General features: G+C 33.7%; 3 protein-coding genes across 4 annotated transcripts; all 3 read right to left on the reverse strand.

The window, feature by feature from the left end:
- On the reverse strand, nucleotides 3,545-15,177 carry LOC109336507 (probable inactive serine/threonine-protein kinase scy1). The gene is made up of 21 exons (XM_019573148.1): nucleotides 14,885-15,177; nucleotides 14,549-14,647; nucleotides 14,300-14,451; nucleotides 13,992-14,064; nucleotides 13,783-13,905; nucleotides 13,374-13,482; nucleotides 12,586-12,665; nucleotides 12,363-12,444; nucleotides 11,883-12,022; nucleotides 11,681-11,791; nucleotides 11,433-11,549; nucleotides 11,234-11,323; nucleotides 9,167-9,220; nucleotides 8,826-8,900; nucleotides 8,466-8,541; nucleotides 8,279-8,378; nucleotides 7,411-7,480; nucleotides 6,572-6,645; nucleotides 5,765-5,871; nucleotides 4,717-5,010; nucleotides 3,545-4,133 (listed from the first exon to the last, which is right to left on the reverse strand). Exons 1-21 carry the CDS (start codon nucleotides 15,008-15,010, stop codon nucleotides 3,859-3,861), a joined length of 2,427 nt encoding a protein of 808 aa, XP_019428693.1. The 5' UTR covers nucleotides 15,011-15,177; the 3' UTR covers nucleotides 3,545-3,858.
- On the reverse strand, nucleotides 16,884-22,687 carry LOC109336620 (ubiquitin carboxyl-terminal hydrolase 2-like). 2 transcript variants are annotated; one of them, XM_019573329.1, is made up of 6 exons: nucleotides 22,670-22,687; nucleotides 20,503-20,561; nucleotides 19,620-19,666; nucleotides 18,236-18,282; nucleotides 18,011-18,113; nucleotides 16,884-17,930 (listed from the first exon to the last, which is right to left on the reverse strand). In XM_019573329.1, the coding sequence occupies exons 2-6, from the start codon at nucleotides 20,531-20,533 to the stop codon at nucleotides 17,154-17,156; spliced, it is 1,005 nt and encodes a 334-aa protein (XP_019428874.1). In that variant the 5' UTR covers nucleotides 20,534-20,561; nucleotides 22,670-22,687; the 3' UTR covers nucleotides 16,884-17,153. The 2 variants fall into 2 exon arrangements, with proteins under 2 accessions (XP_019428874.1, XP_019428873.1); XM_019573328.1 differs by lacking the exon at nucleotides 22,670-22,687 and adding an exon at nucleotides 20,725-20,855 and having other exon boundaries at nucleotides 20,503-20,559.
- On the reverse strand, nucleotides 22,121-22,630 carry LOC109336621 (adenylate kinase isoenzyme 6 homolog). Its single transcript, XM_019573330.1, has one exon. It carries the CDS (start codon nucleotides 22,628-22,630, stop codon nucleotides 22,127-22,129), a length of 504 nt encoding a protein of 167 aa, XP_019428875.1. The 3' UTR covers nucleotides 22,121-22,126.

The following is a 22,853-nucleotide window of genomic DNA, read 5'->3' on the forward strand; positions in this document are numbered from 1 at the left end:
ATAGGAGGAGGATGAGGATGAGGATAGGAAGAGGATGAAGAAAGGATGAGGATGAGAATAGGATCGGGATAGGAGGAGGATAAGGATTAGGATAGGGTGAGGATGAGGATGAGGATGAGGACGAGGATGAGGATAAGATGAGGACGAGGATGAGGATGAGGAAGAGGATGAGGACGAGAATGAGGATGATGATAAGGATGAGGATAAGGATGATCAAGATGATTAGGATAGGAGGAGGACGAGGATGAAGATGACGATTAGGTTTAGGATGAGGATGAGGATGAAGATGAGGATTAGGATGAGGATGAGGATGAGGATGAGNTATATATGATAATTGTGTGTTATATTTTGACTCATCATTTTTTATATATATTATTAGGTGTGAAAATTAATTGCAGGGTCAATAATCCTTCATTTGAAAACCTCATCATTTTGACACGTCAATCTTCACTCACTCTCATTAAAAAAATTAAGCTCTTAAATCAGGTTTACCAATTTCATTTGGTTACATGCATATATAGTGGGGAATTTAACCTATCTAGCCTCAAATTAATTTTGACACCTAAGCTATATAAAAAATATACAGATTTGAAGTGTTTGTCATCATTAATCAATATAATTAATTTAAATTTAATATACACTGAGAAGGTTAATAGCATTCACGTGCTATAAACAAATATAATACACTTATATTTGACTCCCTATTTTTTATTACATTACTTTTCAAATTTGAGGTTACCAACATTCACTTAGTTACATGCAGTGGCGAATGTTAGTGTAATGATTAGTCCATTTAGATTAATATATATTTATTTCACTTAGCCCGCCTCTCCCATGACTTTCCGGACCAACCGGATCTGCCCTCGAAAGTATCTCTACATTTTGGGAAGACAACAATATTTAATTATAATTTATAATTAAGATTAATTAAGTAATAAAAAATTATAAAGAACAATAATTACATTAAAGAAAAATATATATTCATTTAAAGTGTTATTTTTCATTAAAAACTTCAACTCAGGTGATTAAATTAAATGAAAAATTTTCAGCTATTTATTTTTCAATATATGTCTAAATATTATCTATAAGAAATTTATCTTCTACTTTATTACATAGATTTATTTTATTGTCTTTGTTGCTAGAATTAACCTTTATGTAGTAGATAAATAAGAATAGTTAAGATAAGATGAATAATTCGATCAAATAAATAATATGCATGCACTTTTTCCTTATTGACAACAATAAACTTATAGGATCAACAACAAGAATAAAATATTAAAATTGACATCTCAAATAAATATTATCTTACTCACATTAAAATCTACGTGATATAATTTTTGCACAAAAATGAATATGGTATTAATATTAAATTATTTATAAAAATATATAGAATCTTAGGACATAGTCCAAAGTTTGACAAAGATAATTTGTGATATCATAATAATATTATCAACATGTAGACATATAAGAACCACACAATTTGCACAAAGTAAAAATATATATTTGAAAAAATAAAAAAATAAGTATAAAAAATATTTTTTAAATATTTGAAAAATAAAATTCAGGCCGGACAATTGCCCTACGTGTTCTACCCAAGTTCCGCCCCTGGTTACATGTATATATGGAGGGAATTAAAAAAACTCATTTTAGCATTATTTTTTATTAATCATTTTAATATACTTATATAAATCTCACAAGTAAAAACTTATTATTGACCCTTATTTTAATAATGTGTATAAAAAATGAGGAGTCAAAACTATTATATATACGGACCAAGAACTTCTCCAAAGTACCTTAAAAACAAAATGAAGAGATAATATGAGGATATTTCTACCCTCTAAGCATAATGAGTTAATAATTTTATCCTTAAGAGTAAAAGTAGTAATTTTCTTTGTTAATACTAGAAGGATTCTGATTAGAGTTGCAAATGAGTCAAATCAGGTCGAATCAAAGTTTAGCTTGATAAAGATTAATTCAGTTTAAAACTTCACTCGAGTTTGATACAAGGTATTATTTAACTCGAGTATGAATGTCCGTATTCAAACCCCATATTATAATATTTTGTTCAAAACACATAAACAAGGCATTTGAAATATTTAATCATTATTGTTATATCTTTTTTCTAATTAATTTAGTTTCTATTTTATATTAAATAAATTTAAGGATTTAATATGTATGTATTACACTAATAACATCATTAACTCTAAACAAATATAATATGGGGAAAAGTTCACAAAACTCCTTAAATTTTATGTGTTTTGCAAGTAGACACTACAAACTATTTTTTCTTCCTAATTACTTCTTAAACTTTAATTATTGATGAAATTGGTCCCTATATACATACAATTTTAAATTTGAAAGTGGGAAAAACAAATAGAGTGAGAAGCAAAACAAAGAGAGAGTCTCATATATAGAAAAAGATAAGTCATTGAAGCTTAACAAAAGATGGTGGTAATGGCTAAGGAAGAGAACTAGAATGCAGTAGTGAATACATAGGTGAAGAACAACTAAGATGAATGCAACTTGATTTCAGCATTGAGGAAATCAGTTAAGAAAGTGATGTTTGAAGAAATGGTTCAATTTCTCACACATTTGGTTTCCACCTCTGAAGGAAACTACAAGTTAGAGAACAAAACAAGGTGCATCAAAAAGACTAAACTCATATATGATAGCACATAACTCAGTTAATAAATCAAGCTAAGGATGAAAGTGTTATCCTGATAGAGTGGAATTAATATCACTGACTAATGCTTACATAATCTAATGTTTTTGTTCCAATTTTATTGTTAGTAATTTAAAATTATATGTATATAGGAATCAATTTTATCAATAGTTAAAGTTTAAGGATTAAGTAGGAAGAAAAAATAGTTTACGGTGTCTACTTGCAAAACAATAAAATTTAAGGGAGTTTTGTAAACTTTTCCCATATAATATAAATGAATGGTAGATATTATATTTATTGTTTAAAAAAATTTACACTAAAAATATATAAATATTAAACTCTTAATTTAATTTCTAAACATATATATCATCTGTCTATTTATCATTTCCACCATTATTTATCCAGAAGGAGACTAAAAAGGACATCTTTCCTTTTTTAAGGAACAAGTGAGGATTGTAATTTCTATTAAGCTTTACCTAGAATGAAAAGTATATCAAAAAATATTATTGTTGATAATTACCAAAAGGTCTTATATAAAGCTTTAAGCCTAGTCACCTTAACCACCTTGCCACTCGATTATTTAATTCTAAAAAGTATAAAACAAAGTTGAAATGCCTTTATAAACCCAAATCAGACAGAAAATACGAAGGATCTAAATTCTGTATGTTTTACCATATGCAAAACATTGAAATTTTCTCACTCCATTGCATAACTTCAATTATCTAAAGTTTTTCTTGCCTTCAAGAAAGCTTTCAGTTCACATGCACATATAACATGCAAACATACATTCTTTGAAGAATTAAGGAGTAGGTTTAAGAATACAATTTAACCAAAAACTTCCCTATAACAATATGAAAGCCTGAGAATCAAAAAACACAATACGAAAGCCTATAATAAAAAAATATGAGACTAATTACATTGAATTTAAAATGTTAATCGTTCAACAACAAAAATGTAAGCATGCCCAATATAGCAAACTCTACAGTATAGTTGCCTTGCAACAATTCAACAATTACTGCTCTTAAGATTTAAAAATATGGCACAAAATAATATTACAAATCAATTATGCCAATGGAAGGCAATAACGTAATCCATATATCTCTAAAAGATGGGGTGTTGTGTATTTTAACAGGATCACCAGCCACCATACGGATTCAAGAATACCTCATTCCTTATGTGCTCTGGGGCTCCTTGTTTTACATCCCTGACGATGATGTCCGGTTTATCCGCTGAGCACCTAATTTTGGAGCGGCGGGTTTTGCTCCCCGACCTCTTCCAGCTGATAAGGGTTTAGCCTTGGTGGTGGGTGCAGGAGCAGCAATGGCAGCCCAGGGATCATTATCATCAGTTACATTTGGTTTCAAATTTAAAGCTTTTGCTGTTTTGGGAGCAGGAGCTGCTATGGCACCCCACAAATCATCATCTTCATTCTTGCTGGACATTCGTGTACTTTTGGGTTGTAAACTTGAGGCTAAATTGATACATAATAAAATAAAAAAGCCTTCGAATTAATACATGACTACACATAAAAGCAAATAAATAAGTGAATTAATTGACAAAATGGAATAAAGAACATTCTTACTGTATTTGGATATTGTCTAACTTTCAGGTTTCAACTTTCAAATACAAATCACAACTTATATAAAATGGCAGCAGCATCTCTAAATCATAACTTTATTTTCTTCAATAATAATTTTTGAATTAAATACCATCCTAGCAAACAACAGAAGCTCAAAGAGCTTAGTCACTAATCCATTAAACCCCAATCTACTACTCATTAGGTGCAAACCTGAACTAGGAATTCATACACTCACATCAATCACTTTTTAAGGATATTGACATTATTCTTTTTTTTTGGTTATATATTGACATTATTCTTTTTTTTTTTGGTTATATATTGACATTATTCATTAATCATAGGCATAAACATGTAAGAATTTTTTGACCCTAGTAGATAGATAATTAACTTTCAATCGGACATCTGAAAATTATCAATGGTAGTCATGGAGATGAGTAAGTCCCTACCAAAATACTAGCAGTTAAGTAGTTCATACCTAGTTTAACAGGTTGAGAAACTGGCCGCTGTTGAGCTGCTTGAATGTTTGCAAGAGCTGGAGTAGGTTTTGTCTCTTCAAGTGGTTCCAGATCATCCCACCCATCCTTATCATTTTCATGCTCCTCGTCAATTTCATTCTCTAGTTCTCCCCAGCCATCCGTTGATGTGGGAGATGTAGGGACATGATGTTCAGCAAAATCTGTTGCGGAGCTTATACGGACAGGTACAGGGTGTTCAGCAAAATCTGTTGTGGAGCTTACACGGACAGGTGCGCTTGATGGAGTATCTACCGCTAGAATACACAAAAAAGAAATTAAATAAACACAATAAATTGACAAATTACTCGGAAGGGAGCCACCCAAACAAAGGAGGACAAATAAAAGAAGCATCACCAGATCATAAAAGGGAGCAAAATTAGTAGCTTTGTTTTGAGGGCAAAGGATAAAGAAATGAGGGATGAAGTCTTCACTTGTGTCTTCCCCTCAAAGTTTCCCGTTTTCTCCCACTTTTCTTCATTTAATAAATTAACAGAAGATCTCAAATATATGTATATTCAGTATAATTTTTAGGGGTCACAATAAGTAAAACAACCCATTCTAAAAAAGGAACTTGCAGGGTATAGGTTTTCATGACCTCAAGGCTCTAGTTCCACAAGAAAAAGTCTGTCCCAGAAGGTCACGAAGGTGGTGCACTGGGCCTGAAAGTCAAAAAACGGACAAGAATGGAATGTTTTCTCGTCTTGTGGTTTCATTATACAAGAGGAAGGTTCCATTATCTTAACGCTAACATGTAGCTGTTAGCTGTTATTCCTGTTGTGGATTTTGTATTTACCTCTCAATTGTTCATCAGGAGTGTTGACTATTCTAGTGAAATGAGAATGAGTGACAGAAGTGGGTTAAAAAAGCATTTGACGTTATCTGAATAACCAGGGGTAGAATCCTAGCTCCACTTATGATGTTCAGTTGTGAAGGGGGGTCAACACATTCAGGGGAATAACCAATAAGCAAATCAAATGCAAAATAACTAAGACACATCATGAAGCATACCTGAGCTTGCACTAGAAGATGTCGGAGCAAGTACACTAGAACTTGCAGAAGCAACTGGAGCATGATCAGAAGGTTTACCTTTCAGGGTCAAAGAGCTCATAGCCCATCTGCATCAGTTAAAATCAGAACCAACTTAACAGGGAAAATCTGGAGAAACTGATATGCTGCAAGGTAGAGTTGAAGAGGGCTGAAGCTCAACTATAACATAAGGACTCTAAGGTAATGGAGAGCCCCTTAAGATTGTTTATACAAATAAATAACCATAGCCAGGTGCTTATATTTTACAATAGGTTAAGCACCTTCCCTAGAGTGGCATGCAAAAAAAAGCAAACATCATTTAACTAATTTATATATTGTAATTCTAACATGTACCTCCCATAATATAGACAATCTCTCATCCTGTACTGTACTATACCATCATATTGCAAGAATGCAACTATATACTGCCAATAAGCAGAGATAAATGCAGCTTCTGAGCACAACTATCCTCTGTAATCATCAGCAATCCTCCCCCACTTATCATGCATTTATATATGGCTACTAAATGAAGTACTTAAAAGTAGATTACAAGAAACACACTATTAAAGAAAAATGTAAGGTAGACATGAAATCAAGAATAAGCTATTGTTCTGTGCCTTTTTAATTGAAAACAATTGAATGAAAAGAAAAAAAAAAGAATCTTCATCTTAAATTATTGATGTCGGTGTTATATCTAACATAGTGTAACATCTTAACCTTATAAATATATATTATTTGTGCGGGTGTAACACTAAAATGTCTGCTCAGGCAAATTTTGAAATGACTTACCCAAGTAAACTTGCATTTCCAGGATTTGATGAGATTCCCATGCCCGCACCCCCAGTAGTGTCTGCGGCATTCGTCTATTATAGAAAAGATAAGACCATAATATCAGCATCACATAGCATTAGCACCGTCAAAAACAATTTAAACTCAGAACCTGGTCTGAGAAACTCAGAAAAGTCGCCAACCACATAAGATGGAAATCCCAAATTTTGTAATTCTATATAATTGACATACTAGACAAGATAAGATTAGGAGTAAATGCATTAGAAAGAAAATTAAGGAAACTCCTATTGGAAAGATGGTAAGATCACGCCTTATATGATTTGGGCATGTGTGGAGGAGACCGTTAGAAGCTTCACTAAAGAGAGTAGATCAAATGGAGGTTAGTCCAATTTCTAGAGGCAGGTGGAGGCAAAAGAAAACCATAGGCAAAACGAATAGGAAATATTCAGTGATCAAAGCTTTGATAATGGACATGATTTGTGATAACATTATAGTGTCATTCGATCCATATAATCGATCTCATTTAATGGGACTAAGGCTTAGTTGTTGTTATAGAAAATACATTTGATTAGAAGGAAACCTCTTACGTGAAGAAAGTGCAACTATCCAAAAAGATTAAATCGGCGACACAAAAAAGACGGCCTAGTGCATGAGACTCTCGCCTACTGGGGTATGGGAAAGATAGATGTACATAGTTTTACCCCGCAAGCGGCAAGGACATTTCTAGAAATAGAGGACACACTATTGGTAAAAATAGCATTGGAGATGACATGTGAAGGATAAACTAAAAACCATAATACGTGTGAAGAGTAAAAGCCAAAAAGAATTTCTGAGTATACCTTTTCATAATATTGCTTTGCTATATGCAAAAATTGATCAACAGCTTGAAATGCCTTGGTCCGAACATCACTATTTGAAACATGGAAATAATAATATGTAATCACTACCAAAAAAATAAGAAATTACCAAAGGTTCAATAATAAGAATGATCTAAATCGGAATCTGAAGACTGGCAAAACAACAAAGCAGCACATACAAATATAAATACAAATACCCATACAAAAGAACATTCATAATGAATTCCAATATTAAAAATAAAATAAAAGAAGATCAAAGGAATCAAACAGCAATAACAGTACAATAAAGAATATAAGTGAACCCACAATTTTTTTTAATAAAAGAAGTATATTAGATAAGAAGAGAATAGTACAAAGAAAAGGATAAGACATCCTCACAAAAACCAAAAAGAAACAGCTAAACTAGGATATGAAGGTATACAGCAAAGCATGTCAATCCCTCTTCATGTCTACCATAGAAACCCCATAAAAACTGTGGGCAGAGCACCAAAGTGATGTCAAAATAGAACTCAGCTCTGAGTAACAAAAGAGAATATCTAGAAAATATCATGATATCTTTATTGTATCTTGTGATATTTTAGAATATATTTAAAAAATGTTGTGGGATCAATTAGTCATCTAATTGAAAAAGTTATTTAAACAGTTACTTCCTAGCCCACTATATTTCCTATTCTGTTTCCTAATATAATTAATATTAACTAATATTATCCCATTATCTTAGTCTTTTGTATCACAGCAATGTACATGAGAATAATATTCAAAGCCCCCATTCTCTCTTTTCCATCTTCCCTAAAACCACACAATCTCAACAGGGATATAAAAACATAATAAGCCATTTGCAGGGTGTAACCTGTCAGGATCAATTGTCAGTACAACAACATTAGGAAGAATCCGGGTCGCAACTTCAGTGATGTCATAGTAGGAACTGGTGGCACATAAAGCCATAATGCCTGAACAATCAAATTTTAAAAAGCTTAGAAAATTACTGGTTGGGGAATTTATTAACAACAAAACTGACGAAAAAGACAAATAAATACCTGCTCCTCTAGCAGGTGGAAAAGTGTCGCGTAAAGCACGAACTGTAAATGCATTAATCAACACTCTTTTTCTTGTCTGCAAAAATAGTTCTGAAGACATCAGTTAATTTACCAATGCAACATATGCTACAATTAAAAAAATGGCAGTCCAGTGTACGAGTCTCCCACTTAGTGAGGTCTAGGGAGGGTAGATGTATGCAACCTTACCCTCGCAAGCAAAAAGATTGTTTCCAAGATTTGAACTCATGACCTTCAGGTCACAAGGCAAGCAACCTTACCGTTGCAACATATGTTACAATTATTGAAGAGAATATAACCAACTGTTTGAACTTGCAGGTAGCATTTGGATCATAATCATACCCCTTCATTTAAGTGGGTTGCAATATTTCCCAATAAGATGGTAGTGTTCGTCCGTATTGTTGCTTCTTCATCAACCTACAAAACAAGTTGTATATAAACTTCATAAAAGGCAAACCATAAATATAGACAAGAAAATAAAGGAGGGGAGAATAACTGGCAATAAGACCCCCGAACATGTCTCAATTTCAATCGAAGTTTTAAATTACCACAGGTAATCAGCAAATTTTAAGAGTTAATGAGTCAAACTGCTAATGGGCAGCTAAAAGAAGGCCTTGTCTATTATTCAATTCCTTAGTCAACATAAGTAACTACCCTTCAACACGTTAAAGTTGAGGCAGTACCTGTAACTTCGACAGATGCTTTAATAACGACCCTGAGATGGTCCTTTGAGACAGCTGCAATAATGACACAAACACCATTTTTTCAAATAAATAAACAAGGCATTTATTAAAGATTCATTGAATAAAAGAGAATATTAGGGAGGGAAAAAGAAGAAAAGGAACAATAAAGATAAAGTAAGCTCTGTTTTTTAATATAGAAAAATATATATTATTAGATGAGAAGAAAAGACCATAGAGTAAAAGGATAAGACATCCTCGCATACAAACGAAAAAGATACAGCTAAAACCAGGAGATTCTGCTATAAGATAGAAACGTCACCAAAGAAACCATGAGCAGAATATCAAAGGGAAGTCAAAAAAAACTCTGCTGTAAGTGTTGAAAAAGATCCTTTACAAATTCTAGCATCCCTTTCCAGCCCTATAACACCACAGAATAATGAACACAGGGCACTGCCATAAGATCTTTGCTTCTTTACCAGAGCCAAAATATCTTAACTTTGTAAGAATAAATTGATGAAAATACATAGAGCAGACACAGGCCACTCCAAAATGTAAACCAGGCAGTTTATTCTGTGAATAGTTTACTGCAAAAAATGCAGAAAGAAGTGGGGTCCTGATTATGAGGCAAAACAACACATTATACACATTAGAAGACAAAGCTGTGAAAGGTATGTGCTTCTGGAGCATGTCGATAGTGTTAATCCTATTAAAACAACAGCCTTAACAAAAGCATTGACCTTTAAGGGAGCTTTGGGATTCCAAATGGGCTTTTCCAAAATGAATCTATCTCTATCAGATGAGTCAAGAATTGAGAATAAGATTTACAAGAGAAAGCTCCCGAATATTCGAGAGTCAGAGTGTCAGTTCTTCATCAAAAATTCAGGATACGAAGATAGATGGACAGGTTCAAGCAAAACTCAAATGAGCCTCTAGCTCACTAACCTCTATGAAGCAAGTTTTTCTCTCTAAAAAATGGAAGTTCCAAGAAAAACTAACCTAAAAGAGTAAAACAAGCAAATAGGGGCTTTGTGTAAAGAAGGCGAAAGAGGTGTGACTGTGAAATGGCCGTAGAAAGAAGAACCATATCAATCCATCTCCCCAAAATTTAACTAAAGGGACATTAGTCACCAAGATGAAATGATAAAAGAGAGGAGAAAGAAGGTAATCCCCGAGAAAGAAGGTACTCCCTGAGAAATAAATTTCCAAGGACTATCATCAGCAGCTCCACTCACAGAATTTGCGTCCTACCCATACGGATGCAAACCATACTTACTATGGATAACTCGATGCCATAAACAAGACTATAAAGGAAAACCCCAAAGCCATATTCTCATACACCAATTACCAAGACCCAACCCCCTTACCCTGCTTTGGTCTACAGCAAACCTCCCAACTAACAAGGTGGTCTCTACTAGAATTATCTGCCCCCAACCAAAGGAAATACAACATAGTTTCTCTACCTTCCGTGTGACAGCCACTGGCATATGATAAAGGGAGAGAAAATATAAAGGGATGCTAGACAGACATGACTGAATAAGAGCGACTCGACCACTTAAAGAGTGGGCAAAAAAAACACCCTTCCAACTGTATGACTGCTTGGAAATCTTACAAACCATCAATCAGGTCCCGAGTTGACAAGACATGAAGATTACCTCCGAAAGAGCAATAACGCTCCTGCAATGCTACTTCCCAATAGCTGACAAAACCTAGACCTCCAATTAACGAAGACCATCCCACCCCTCCAACAATCCAATAAGATCAATGAGATAAAGGCATGTCATATCATGTTTTATCTAACCACAGTTCAAACCCAAATTACTAACAGCATTAATATTAATTCCACCTTAAATTGACATAAGTAAAAATGTACCCATCATTATACCTCACAAAAAATGTCACAATAACCAATACATACTATGCAGACAACAAAAGACCAGTACTAGCAATATAACTGTCATAATAACTTTCATATTTCAAACACTCTCATTAAAGCAATAGCATATCTCATTTCTAGCATAAAACCAAGCGGAAGACAAGTTTGTTAACATAAATATAAAATAGACCTACCTTTGGAGAAAGAGTTAGCATGGACTTAAGAGTCAGTTCCCTCAAAAAAGCAGATGTATCAGAGAACCCGGTAGCAACATGAGGGTAAATCTAATCATGTGTCAACAAGTATTCACGTTGTTAATATGGATCTTTGGCTATTGTAAAAAAGGATAAAAGAAGGGAAGCAAAGAAACTGAATCTTATCCTGGCTACATACCTGCTCGTCGACCATCTGTGCTGATAATGACTCTCCGTATTGATCAATATGTTGAAGAAGGCCAACTCGAATAGATCGGTCATTGGAGGCAAAGAGTTTCACAATTGTTGGAAGCACCTATAAATTAATATAGAAATCCAATAAAAGCATGAGATGAGTCCTGATCAGTGAGAGGAGAGTGATAATGGAGCACTCTATGAAAGAAAGAAGAAAAATCTCATCATGGAGGTACTGAAATTATTATTTACCTTGGCACGAAATTCATCAACTGAAAGCCATGAACCCATTTTCAGCAATGCAGTCAAAGCAGGGGCAGCAGCTGAACCAAATTCAAGGGAAGAAGCTAATAAAGGAAGTAACTGTGAAAACAAAAAGTGAGCAACATAATCAATTGAGATAAAACATTGATCATATCAAAAGTTCAAAATTACAACTTCCAAAGAGTCATACCTTCTTTAAGACAATAGGACGAGGAAGCTGTTCCGCTAAATTTGGAAGCTTGCGGAAGAAGGTGTCTTTTTCAACACTATCTTTCAGACTGAGAATTTCCATGAAATGTATTGTATCTACCAACTTATTTTGAAAATACTCTGCACATCCATTAGTGACAAAATCAAACAAAATGCAGGGAAAGGATTACATAAAATATATTAGGAGTACCAAAAATGATAACAGTCAAAACATAGCAAACATTTAGAATGAACTATAGATAGCTGAAGTGGATTTTCTTTTCGCTTGTCCACATATGATTATCTCTCTTCCTCCTCTTTTCAAAAAAGCTGTCATTTTTCTCTTGTGTACAATCTCAACAGGAGGTAAGAGTTAAAACAGTACATTTCAGATCCGTTTAAATATTGCAGCAACACAAAACAATGCCAGGTTGAACAATTTTTCTGTAAATGATAACTATAAATATATCAAGGCACTAACCACTATTTTCTATAAGCTTTGATGTGTTTAATCTACGAGAAGGCATGGAACTCAGTAGCCGCTGGTAATCTGGAAGCAGAGACTGTGAGGGAAAAAAGACATACAACGGTGAAATATGAATACTTCATTAGAATGAGATATAAAAGTAACTGACACTAAAAACTCCGCTAATCTATATATGCAGTAATAAATAATAACAGATTAAATTCCTAAGGAGGCAAACCTTGGGAATGGAGACAGTGTTGCGCAACTCCTCTGTTTTGGCCAACTTCGTACCAGAGAATAGCTCATAGATTAGACAACCTATAACATTAGAATTTTTTTAATGACTTAGATACGTCTACATGGAAAATAAAAAATGAAAAAAGAGAGGACAGAAAATAATCTGTGAATCTTCAACATCTGTGGAAGTTCACATAATTTAAAGTAAATTTACTAACTCAGACAAAGGTAGCAAGCTCAAACTCTTAAAGAAGGTTCAGGACTGGTTTTTATATCTTTCACATAACCCCTCATGTAAGAGCCTTTTGGGATCAAACAATGGACAATGCACAAGCAATTTCTACCTGGTGTTGAAATTCAACATTATTTAGAAGAATGAGGTAAGCAAGGATTGAACTCCTGACCACCTAGTCATAGAGGCTATGATACTTTGTGTTTAAGTTAAGAACTAATTTGTCGAAAAGCTTAAGCTGTTAGGTGAAAGTTGAAGATTGGTTTTAAATCTCTAATGGTGAGAAAATTAGTGCAATTTCACAAACTAAAAGTTAAACTTATTTTTTCCTTTGAGGGAAGCAGCTTGTTTTAAATGAGAATAAGTTGCCGAATATAAGTTGTGGCCATGTTATATACCCATATTAACTAGGCTAGACAAAACGAAAAAACTGAAATGTCAACATCAGCAAGCAAATATATTGCAACAATACCAGAATGTTTCTTTGTTCCCATCCACGTTATATTCCAACTTGCTATTATGATGCATTATAATTAAAACAAACAGAAATAACATACCCATGCCCCAAGAATCAAGTGACCATGGAGGAGACTTCTTAATTGCAGCCCAGTCAGATTTTGCCAACTCCACTGGTTTGTATTGTGTTCCAACGAGCCATGCAAATTGCTGGAAGGAAAACATGAAAACATGTGAGGAATATATATTAAGTTTCACTGTTTCACTATTCCTTTAATCCCTTAATTTTTATTTGAAAAAAGGCTTGATGAAAATCCTCGCAAGATGGCTGAAAACAAACCTTCGTAAGGAAGCATCCATAATGTCAGACAATTATGACATAAATGTTACAAAGCATCGCAAGGATTAGTTGCTAATATATAAACTTAGAGAAAAAGGAAAAATAAAAATTCAAAGTGAAATGCTAAAGCTAATAAGAAATCAAGGTACTGCAACCAAACATAAAATTACCAGCATTTGCCCAGAGGCAGCATCATTACTCCCATCAAACTCCGATAGAACGTCAAGTGCATGGAGTTTCCAGTCCAAAGTTTGTGTGACAACAACACTATCCAAGCAAACATTACCATGAACCTGCAACAGACAAAATTTGTAAAGAAAGACTGAAAAGGTAACAGATGAGCCCCCCAAAACACAATATTTGAGTCATAGATACTCACTAGTTTACAATCATTATTTAAGAAGCTCACGGCTTTAGCTATTTGATGCAGGCCCCAAGCATAATATTCATCCCTACAACAACAATAAATAATAAAGTAATTTTTAATACTAAATCACAAACCAGCTGATACTTGACAGTAAAAACAAAGTATGTGCTCTCTCATTCACAGATAAATTTTGGCATAACACTTAGATTATTAGATAAATCAAAAGCTGGCACACAAATTTACGAGTGAAATCACAAAGAATGCTCAGCAACTGAAATATATGAATCAGGAAATGAAACTCAATTGGCACTAATCCATACCTTTGTGCACCTTTAAGACCTAACTCCTTAATCTTTTCCGACAGAGGCATTACAGGCTCGGTTACAATATAAATGGTAACCTTGGGAGTACCAGCATCATAAGTTTCGATCTCTGCACTGTGAAGAAACGACAAAATATTCGGATGCCGAACCTGAAAATAAACACCAGCATGCCACACAAAACTGAAACCCCACAGTCCAATTTGATTCATCCATAACACACCACACAATATTAGATTGATAACATACAGTCCGGAGACGTTTGACACCATTACGACCGGCAACTAAATGTCCATCCTGAGCACTGCTCCCTGATAGAGAAAATATTGAAACCGCAGAACCATCATCCTGAAATCATAATGTATCAAATCAAATTAAACCAAATCATTGCAAAATTAAGACTATCCTAGCAAGTATTAATAGAAAACATGCAGTAACCTCTAAACTAAGATTGAAATCAATAAACCATCATAAGTGCTTAGAATAATTGATTATTGCAATGTTACATGATATAAAAACAGCTTATATATACTAAATAGTTAAGAATTAGGGATAATAATGATAATGATGATGATAATTGGTTACCTTGGAGGTGCCACGGCAATGAAGCCAAGAACCCCAAGCAGAAGGGTAAGGTTCAGCGATATTGTAAGGGAGATCTTTGAGTCCAGAACCAGATCCACCAACAACTTCTTTAAGAAATTTGAACATTTTGTTGTTTGAATCTGTGATTGTGAAGAGATTAATCTTCGATCTGAATCACTCTTGTTCGAAACAATTCATATGAAATGGATTACGAGGGAAAACCACACACACCTTCTTCACTTTTGTGTTACCTTTGTTTTTTTTTACTTCTATCTTACCCAATTGTGGAATCAAAAGAAAAAACAAACACTTTCATATTTCTTAATTCTTATCTCATCCTTCCGGGCGCAGTGACTAAAAGTACGAGTGTATTATTTTCTTTAAATTTAAAAATGTTTATATCAAAAAATGATTAAATAAGATATGTATCATAAATGTATAAATGTATCAGGTGATATTATTCACAGATAACAAACACTTCTCATATTTCTTTCCTAGCTATATCTTTTTTTGGGATTTTTAAAATCCATTTTTCTCTATTTTTACTCTCATGTTAAGATAGTCACTTTATTTCTTGTGGGATTAGATTTTTTTTAATAAAGTAGAGACCTTTTTTAGATGGCAGTGAGTTTTCAATTTGTTATTTTCAAATAATATTTTTTAAAATAAGTAGCTTTCCATAAAAATGTGTTAAGATAATTTTGATTCATTTTTAATGTATTTTTACCTTACATTTCAAAAACATAAAGAATCATAATTGTTGATACATGTCTTTTTTCCATATAAAAATGGAATCTTTTGTTATGATAGAAACAAAAGTGATATTGATTATTCAAGAATCAAAGTTGATTTGCTTTATAAAAAAAGAATATTAATGAACTCTATGAAATGGTTTCACTAGATTCAGGTAATTAGCTTAATCGTGGGCTATCATTAAGAAATAGGAATTTGTGTTATCAAAAGATATCATTTATCAACGAGACGTTAATCTAGTAGTATAAAATCACACTTGATCTCCAAGATTACAGATTCAATTCTCAAGATCGACACTTTTTATGAGGGGCAACCACAAACCATAATAAGGTTTAGTTCCTTATCTAAAAAGATGAGCAAATAGCCTTCGGAATAATTTGAAATATTGTACTCACCTTCTTGTAAAGGGAGCTATTGTCAACTGTTTTCAGTCTCCCCCTACCACCAATTATATTTAACCTTCCCTACTACAACTATGATTACCACCAACACAACTATCCCAACAACAACGACAATCATTGTGCCTCCATTGATAAATAAAAGTACAAATTCACAAAAACAAATCTACTCTGGTAGCATCGATTATGGAGCTCAAATGAAAGTGATTTATTGTAGCGGTTTCGCCTAGGGTGGTGATGATGGTTGATGCATGGAGATGAACGAACCCATATTGGTGAACAATGAGTGGAGAATGGGTGGGCAATCATTGAAGGTGTTGTTGATGATGATATTGGGCTTCACAAATTATAAGATAGACAACAACTTTTAAAACTAGAAGCTTAAAAGTCAAATTGAAATTATAAATTTGAAAATTTTGTTTTGTTTTTTAAAATTTTCAAAACATAAAACTATTACCACCCTAAGATTGCTTAAGGTATTGGTTTGGAGTCTTATATTGAAAAGAACAAACATTAAAAAATTCTTATTTCATATTTTCAGGTGGTAATATAGGTGTACTCTCCCTATAATTTGAAGGGTTCCTAATCAGTTTGGTTATATAGGTGTACACAACACATGAGTGCTTAACATCACTAGTGCTAAAATTATCTGAATCAAGAGTAGCACAATATGGTTGGCACTTCAATTGTGTCATTTCCAACCCTTTCACCTGGGAGCAATACTTATTGGAAGGGGCAACTACACACTCCGAAAGAATTAGTTCCTTACCCATAGGATAGAGATACCCTTAGTAGTACCAAAAGAAAAATAACAGTCCTAGCCTATCTTGGCCCTTGAAGCTTACTTAAAGGCTTGAACTTATCTCTTAACAAAAGCAAAGTTTAATGTTAAATCCATGCCAATGATTCAATGGTAAAGACTAAAGAGAACTCAAGAATCTTCACTAAATAGGCAAGAGTAACCTTGGTTCAGAAGAAGCTTGTGCACTCAGCAGACACTGCTAAAACAATAACAAATTAACAAAAGTTAGCAAGTGCAGAATAATACATGAGGGCATACCCATAAATATCATGAGGCAATTCTACACAAAAAGTTGTGTATAAACTAGTCATATTCTTCAGCTAGGGTTGCTTGTTTTCTGCTTGGCCTTCTCAATGAGGGGCTTCAACTGCTTCTTCTCAGCGAGAATCTTAAGAAAGTTAAACAAAAAGGGAATGTAATTGTGTTTCCTCCGAATATTTTCTGTTTTCCAATTTTTGAATTTTTCTTCCTCCATTAAGATCTTCTCAGTGGCAGCTTCAATCCCAGCATTGACTTCAGAGAGAGAATTGTTCAATGCCTCAACATTGGTATTATCCTCCAGTCCCTCTGACTTCTGTGGATTCAGCTGATGCAGAATCCTTTCCCTCTTCTTTTGAAGCTCCTTGAGCTCTGCAGTATATATCTCTTTCCTGTTTTTGATGATTGCCAGGAGATTAAATCGTATCTCGCTTTGTGAATACCTCTCAATGCGTTCCTGGATCACAGGTTGCACCAACTTCAGCCATTCCACATCACCTTGCTCACCAGTGCACTGCCCAAGGCTGATAGGACCTTCCTTTAATCCATCAAGCTCATATAATACACCATCAACAGGCAGATAGCTTATAAAATGGTAAACATCATCATCTTTGCTAGCAACCTTTTGCTCTTCAGGGACAAAAGGTTCTGGCCTTGCAAAGCTGTTGTGGGCTGTTCGTATGGCTTCACTATTATTGATAGCTAGACCTTTGAGTTCAGGAGGAAAGTTCTTCGTAAATTCTTTCAATTTTGTCAACTCTGGACCAATGTCAACATCTGGAGAATTCAAAAGAATAGACAAGATCGCCTGGGTTGCACAAGCATTATTAATCACCTACAAAAAGACCAATAAGATCAGTAAAACTGTAAAATGGCAAAACAAAACTGTGACATTGGTTTAAAAAAAGAACTAACCTGGCTAGCAAAGAACAAGTTAGGGTTTGGATCTTTGATTACAGCACGGTCATCATTTTCTCCTGGTCGCCATTTGAAAAGAAAAATCAACCCATATACAGGCCTGTGATTGAGGATGGAGTCACCATGAAGAAAAAGGAAAGAGAAGGCAAAATGCTCAAAATTAATTATCATAACCAATGAATGTCATTACAAGTTCAAGACTAGTTTACAAAGTACACTGACCTAAGGCTGTTGAGAGAGTCTAGGTCCAATGAGTATAGTTCCTCAACCTGCCAAGACATAACAAGGCATCAGAGTATTATACTTAGAGAATCTAAGCAAATAAAAGAATAGGAAATTAAAATTAAATAGCTTCAGTGTGTGGTACAAATTCACATTCTAAATAGAATCTACATAAAGTAATCATTTTGCATAGCCCTGAAGAATCTTGAAGGGCCTTTTCCCTTCCTCGTTCAATTTTTTGTTTTCCATTTTATATCTCATTTTCTTATCTGAAAAGAGGAAACCTTCTACCTATATAGCATTGCAATGAGAAAATTCATCTAATGAATATATTTCATCTTCTTGAGCCTCTCAATTCAATTTAAGGCAGTACGGTCTCTTTTACTTCATCACTTTTTCTTGCTATTATACTGAGCCACACCCTTTTCCTTGTTATTTTATGTTCATGTACCATGGAATGATCCTTTAGCATTCTTGGTGAGCACACAGATTGTCCGTTTACTCCGGAGGGGCTTCTGATGGTTTATTATAACAAAGATGTTAAAACCCTTATACAGTGTGCAGTTCATGTAATTCTTTGGTGAATTCAAAGAGACCGGGCAACCTTAACCCTTAAGTCATGTTTTTCCTTGTGGGAAATTAACTTTTCAGTTTCGGAAGATATTTTATCCCTCTGGTTGTACTTTCCCTCTTTTCTCTCTATTAAAGTTTCCTTTGGTCAAAAAATTCGCTCACATACTTATCAAATATTACCGTGGCTAAAATTTACAGGTTTTGGCACACGAAAAGATGCCAAAACTCTGGCAGTGCAATATTTTAGCCATCCTTTGGTGGAATTGGTTGGAAAGTAACAGTATAACTTCCAATGACTGTTTTTCATCATATATTGATTTTGATTGGGATAGGGTGACATTTTTTGCTTCTCTTTGATGCTCTGCACATGGGCTTTTCAGTGGTGCTTCTTTGGTAGACATGCAGTGGGGTCGGCATACTTTGTTGCATTGCCTTGTTGATTATTTTTAAGTATCTCTTTTTGTTTTCTTGAGGTGTCTTATCCTCTTCCTGTAACTACTACATTCTAATCTACTAATATTTTGTTAATTATAAAAAACAGCAATATTTGCCACTTTATTATCTGTGTAATGTTCATGCCAAAAGCTCACATTGAGCATGTCAAGGATAGTAAAGGAGGATAAAGAGGAAGCAAAGGGTCCTAAAGGAAAAAAAATCAACATCTTCAAAGGATGCAAATGGTCCTGAGGGAAAAAATCAACATCCTCAAAGGTAGTAATTAGTAAAGGGTCCTAATTCCTAAACTATGACAAATTGTGTGTAATTTCAATAGGAAAAAACTACATATATTAACTGGAACAAACAAAATTACCTGTACGCCTTTGACTTGCATTTGCTGAATAAGTTCTGTAAATACACCTGGGGAAAAGGAAAGAGCAAACATTTCAACAACAACCAAGTCTTACTATTCCCACTAGGTATGGTCAGCTTCATAGATCGAACAACGCCATAATGTTATACCATGAGTCATGTCTACTAACAAAACATTGATCTCTAAATTTTCCTAGTTGTTTCACCTATGATTTTTCTTGCTCTTCCTCTGCCTCTATAAATTGGACTAACCTCCACTTGATCTAATCTAGGTAATGTGGCTTCTAAAGGTCTCCTTCAGACATGCCCAAACCACCTAAGCAATGATTTTATCATCTTTTCTACAATAGGAGTTAACCCAACTTTCTCTCAATGCATTCACTCCTAATTTTATCTTGTCTAGCGTGTCCAATCATCCAACGCAAACACTTGCAGCAAATAAAAAATGTATATAACAGAGGGTAGAGAATAAACAAAATACTTTGAGGACCATCATCATTAGGTGACATTTGATATATGTGTTAGAATGAAATGGACCATAACATGTTTGGTGCATTTTATTAGGTTCAATTCTATGTTTGGTGTGGGAGTAAAAAAATAAGGCATTTTGGTTCCACACGAAATGATCTAAACAAAACCACTCCCACTCAGTTCCATTAAATTCCATTCCCTTTTATCCAGCATTCATGGGTTAACAATTACCAACTCTTGCGGTAAAAACAATAAACCTCACAGTCTCACACTAATTGTGGAACACTAATCGTGAATGATGCATCACAATGTAAAAAAATTAACACTATTACATTAACCTCGAAATCTTATATTCATATGAGAAACAAAAAAAAAACATTGAGTGAACTCGAATTTGAAGTTGAAAAACATACCTGGATCGGACTCAATGGTGCACCAAGACATGATTAATGAATATTGTAGAAAGCAACCTACATATGATAAAATTCACAGATAAATCATATTTCATCTTCAATTTCATACTCTTCTTTCCACCATAACGAGGTTTCATCAAATAATAATAATAATAACAGAAAGAAACGTTCTCTGTGAATGAATCAGTTAAGTATTGAGAAACGAAGGATGTGAAAGAGTACCTTTCTCTGTCTTCGGTGTGGTTCTTATCACAATTCCACTTTCCTTCTTCTCTCTTTTCCCTTCTTGCTCCGCACTGAACTTTTCAAGGGTTTTTATTTGCTTTATTTTGTACTAAAATAAATTCATTTTCTTACATTATGACACCAGTCAAAAACTGTTTTAAAATAATATGCAAATATTGTTATGCTATTAACTCTGCTCTGTTTTTTATAACCATATTGGGTTAAGCCTATGTACCAAAAAAGCATTGATGTACCCAGAAAAATATTGGGTTAAGCCCAAACGAAAATATTACATTAAGCCACGTGTTTAGGGAATAAAAATTTCCTTATTTGATAAAAAATATAAAAAATTGCTCATATTGATTAGATTTAGCAAAAGAACATGTTTGATTAGAGACTCTTTTTGTAAGAATAACGAATTTATTGATTTTGATAAGTTAATTGAAATAATTTAAACTGATTAATCTATGCAAATGGGTTAGCAAAATCTTTATTTAATAATTATTTTTATAATAAATAGAATGAAATTGAGTCACTTGAACATGAGATTCTAGTTTCTAGTTCAAATCTATTATATTAGGAGTCTCATATTGATAAAATAGAAAAGTGAATCTGATACTTAAAGTCATGAAGCTCTCATATGATAGACTAATACTTTAAATTGGACTTTCCTCATGTTTTAGTTCTAATAATTAATCTCTTTCATTAAGAGTTATGTAACGAAAAAGGCTACCTATAATTAGATTAAAGTATATGATTGAATATTGTTAACCGAGTAATATAAAAATTAAAGAGAAAAAGTTATAATTGGATTAATCAATAAACATCAACCTTAAAGGGGCAGCAATGTTAAGATTCCCATATTGTGTAGAAAACAAACTCAATATAATATTTAAGTTATAAGACGATCTCATCTGATAGACTAATCTCTTGGATTGAACTATTCTCATGTGGTTAAGTCCTAACAATTTTTTCCACTATAAAAAACATCATACATTAATATTATATAAATGTCTAACCAGGTAAAAGCAGTATTGTTAAAACCGTTTCATACCAGCTAGTTCAACTGGTGAATTAGTTTTAATACCGGTACAGTACACTAATTATATCTGTCAAAACTAATCATACCAGATTGTTTTTAATTGAACCGTATCAGTCATACTAGCCAAATTTTCTTTAAAATTAATTTTTCAATAAAAATAAAAAATATTAATTTTTTATTGACTTTTCAATATTAATGTTAATATATTACATCTAATTTCGTCGATACGTAGTTTAATTAGTAAACCACCACCATATCAATATTTTAACCGATTTAATAACCGGTATATCAAATGTCAAACCTAAATTTGTTAGAGAAAATTCAACAAAACTTAAAGATACGGCTACACAAATATGACTAAGAGGCAGAATGCCAATTTCTGACCCAATCTGTCATAGTTGTGATATTTCTACTCATGTCTTGAATAGTATCACTCTTCAATGCAACAACTCTATCCTCTGCATAGCTTTCTTTAGCCTCCTCAAGAATAACTTGAAAGATTTCACATTCTACATTGTTTGAAAGCTTTGTTTCATTGTAACCTCTATTGCTCAAACGGTCATACAACACAGTGTTATCAGTTTGAAGTACAACTACACAATCAAACCATCGCTCAGGAAAGAAATCACAGCCATGATGATCCACAATGTTCCCACCCTCTTCAATAATATTAAGAATAAAACAATCAAGCTCAGCATCCCAACCATCATGTAAGTTCTTATCTTTGACCAAATCTCCAACGTTAATATGGCGGAATTGTGTGGATTCTGCAAGAGCAGTGGACATGGTTGTCTTTCCTGTACCTGGTGTCCCAGTCACAAGAATATTTGGCCTCTTCCTCTTGCTACTTCCTTCCACCATCAGTGAAGTATTGAGAAATGAAGGATGTGAAAGAGTACATTTCTCTGTCTTCGGTGTGGTTCTTATCACAATTTCACTTTCCTTCTTGCTCTCTTCTCCCTTCTTGCTTCTCCCTGCACTTTTCAAGGGTTTTTATTTCCATATTGGGTTAAGCCTATGTACCAAAAATGCATTAAGGTGCCCAGAAAAATATTGGGTTAAGCCCAAAAGAAAATATTACATT

The sequence above is a fragment of the Lupinus angustifolius genome, chromosome LG20 (genome assembly GCF_001865875.1).
Source record: "Lupinus angustifolius cultivar Tanjil chromosome LG20, LupAngTanjil_v1.0, whole genome shotgun sequence".
Classification (NCBI taxonomy): domain Eukaryota; kingdom Viridiplantae; phylum Streptophyta; class Magnoliopsida; order Fabales; family Fabaceae; genus Lupinus; species Lupinus angustifolius.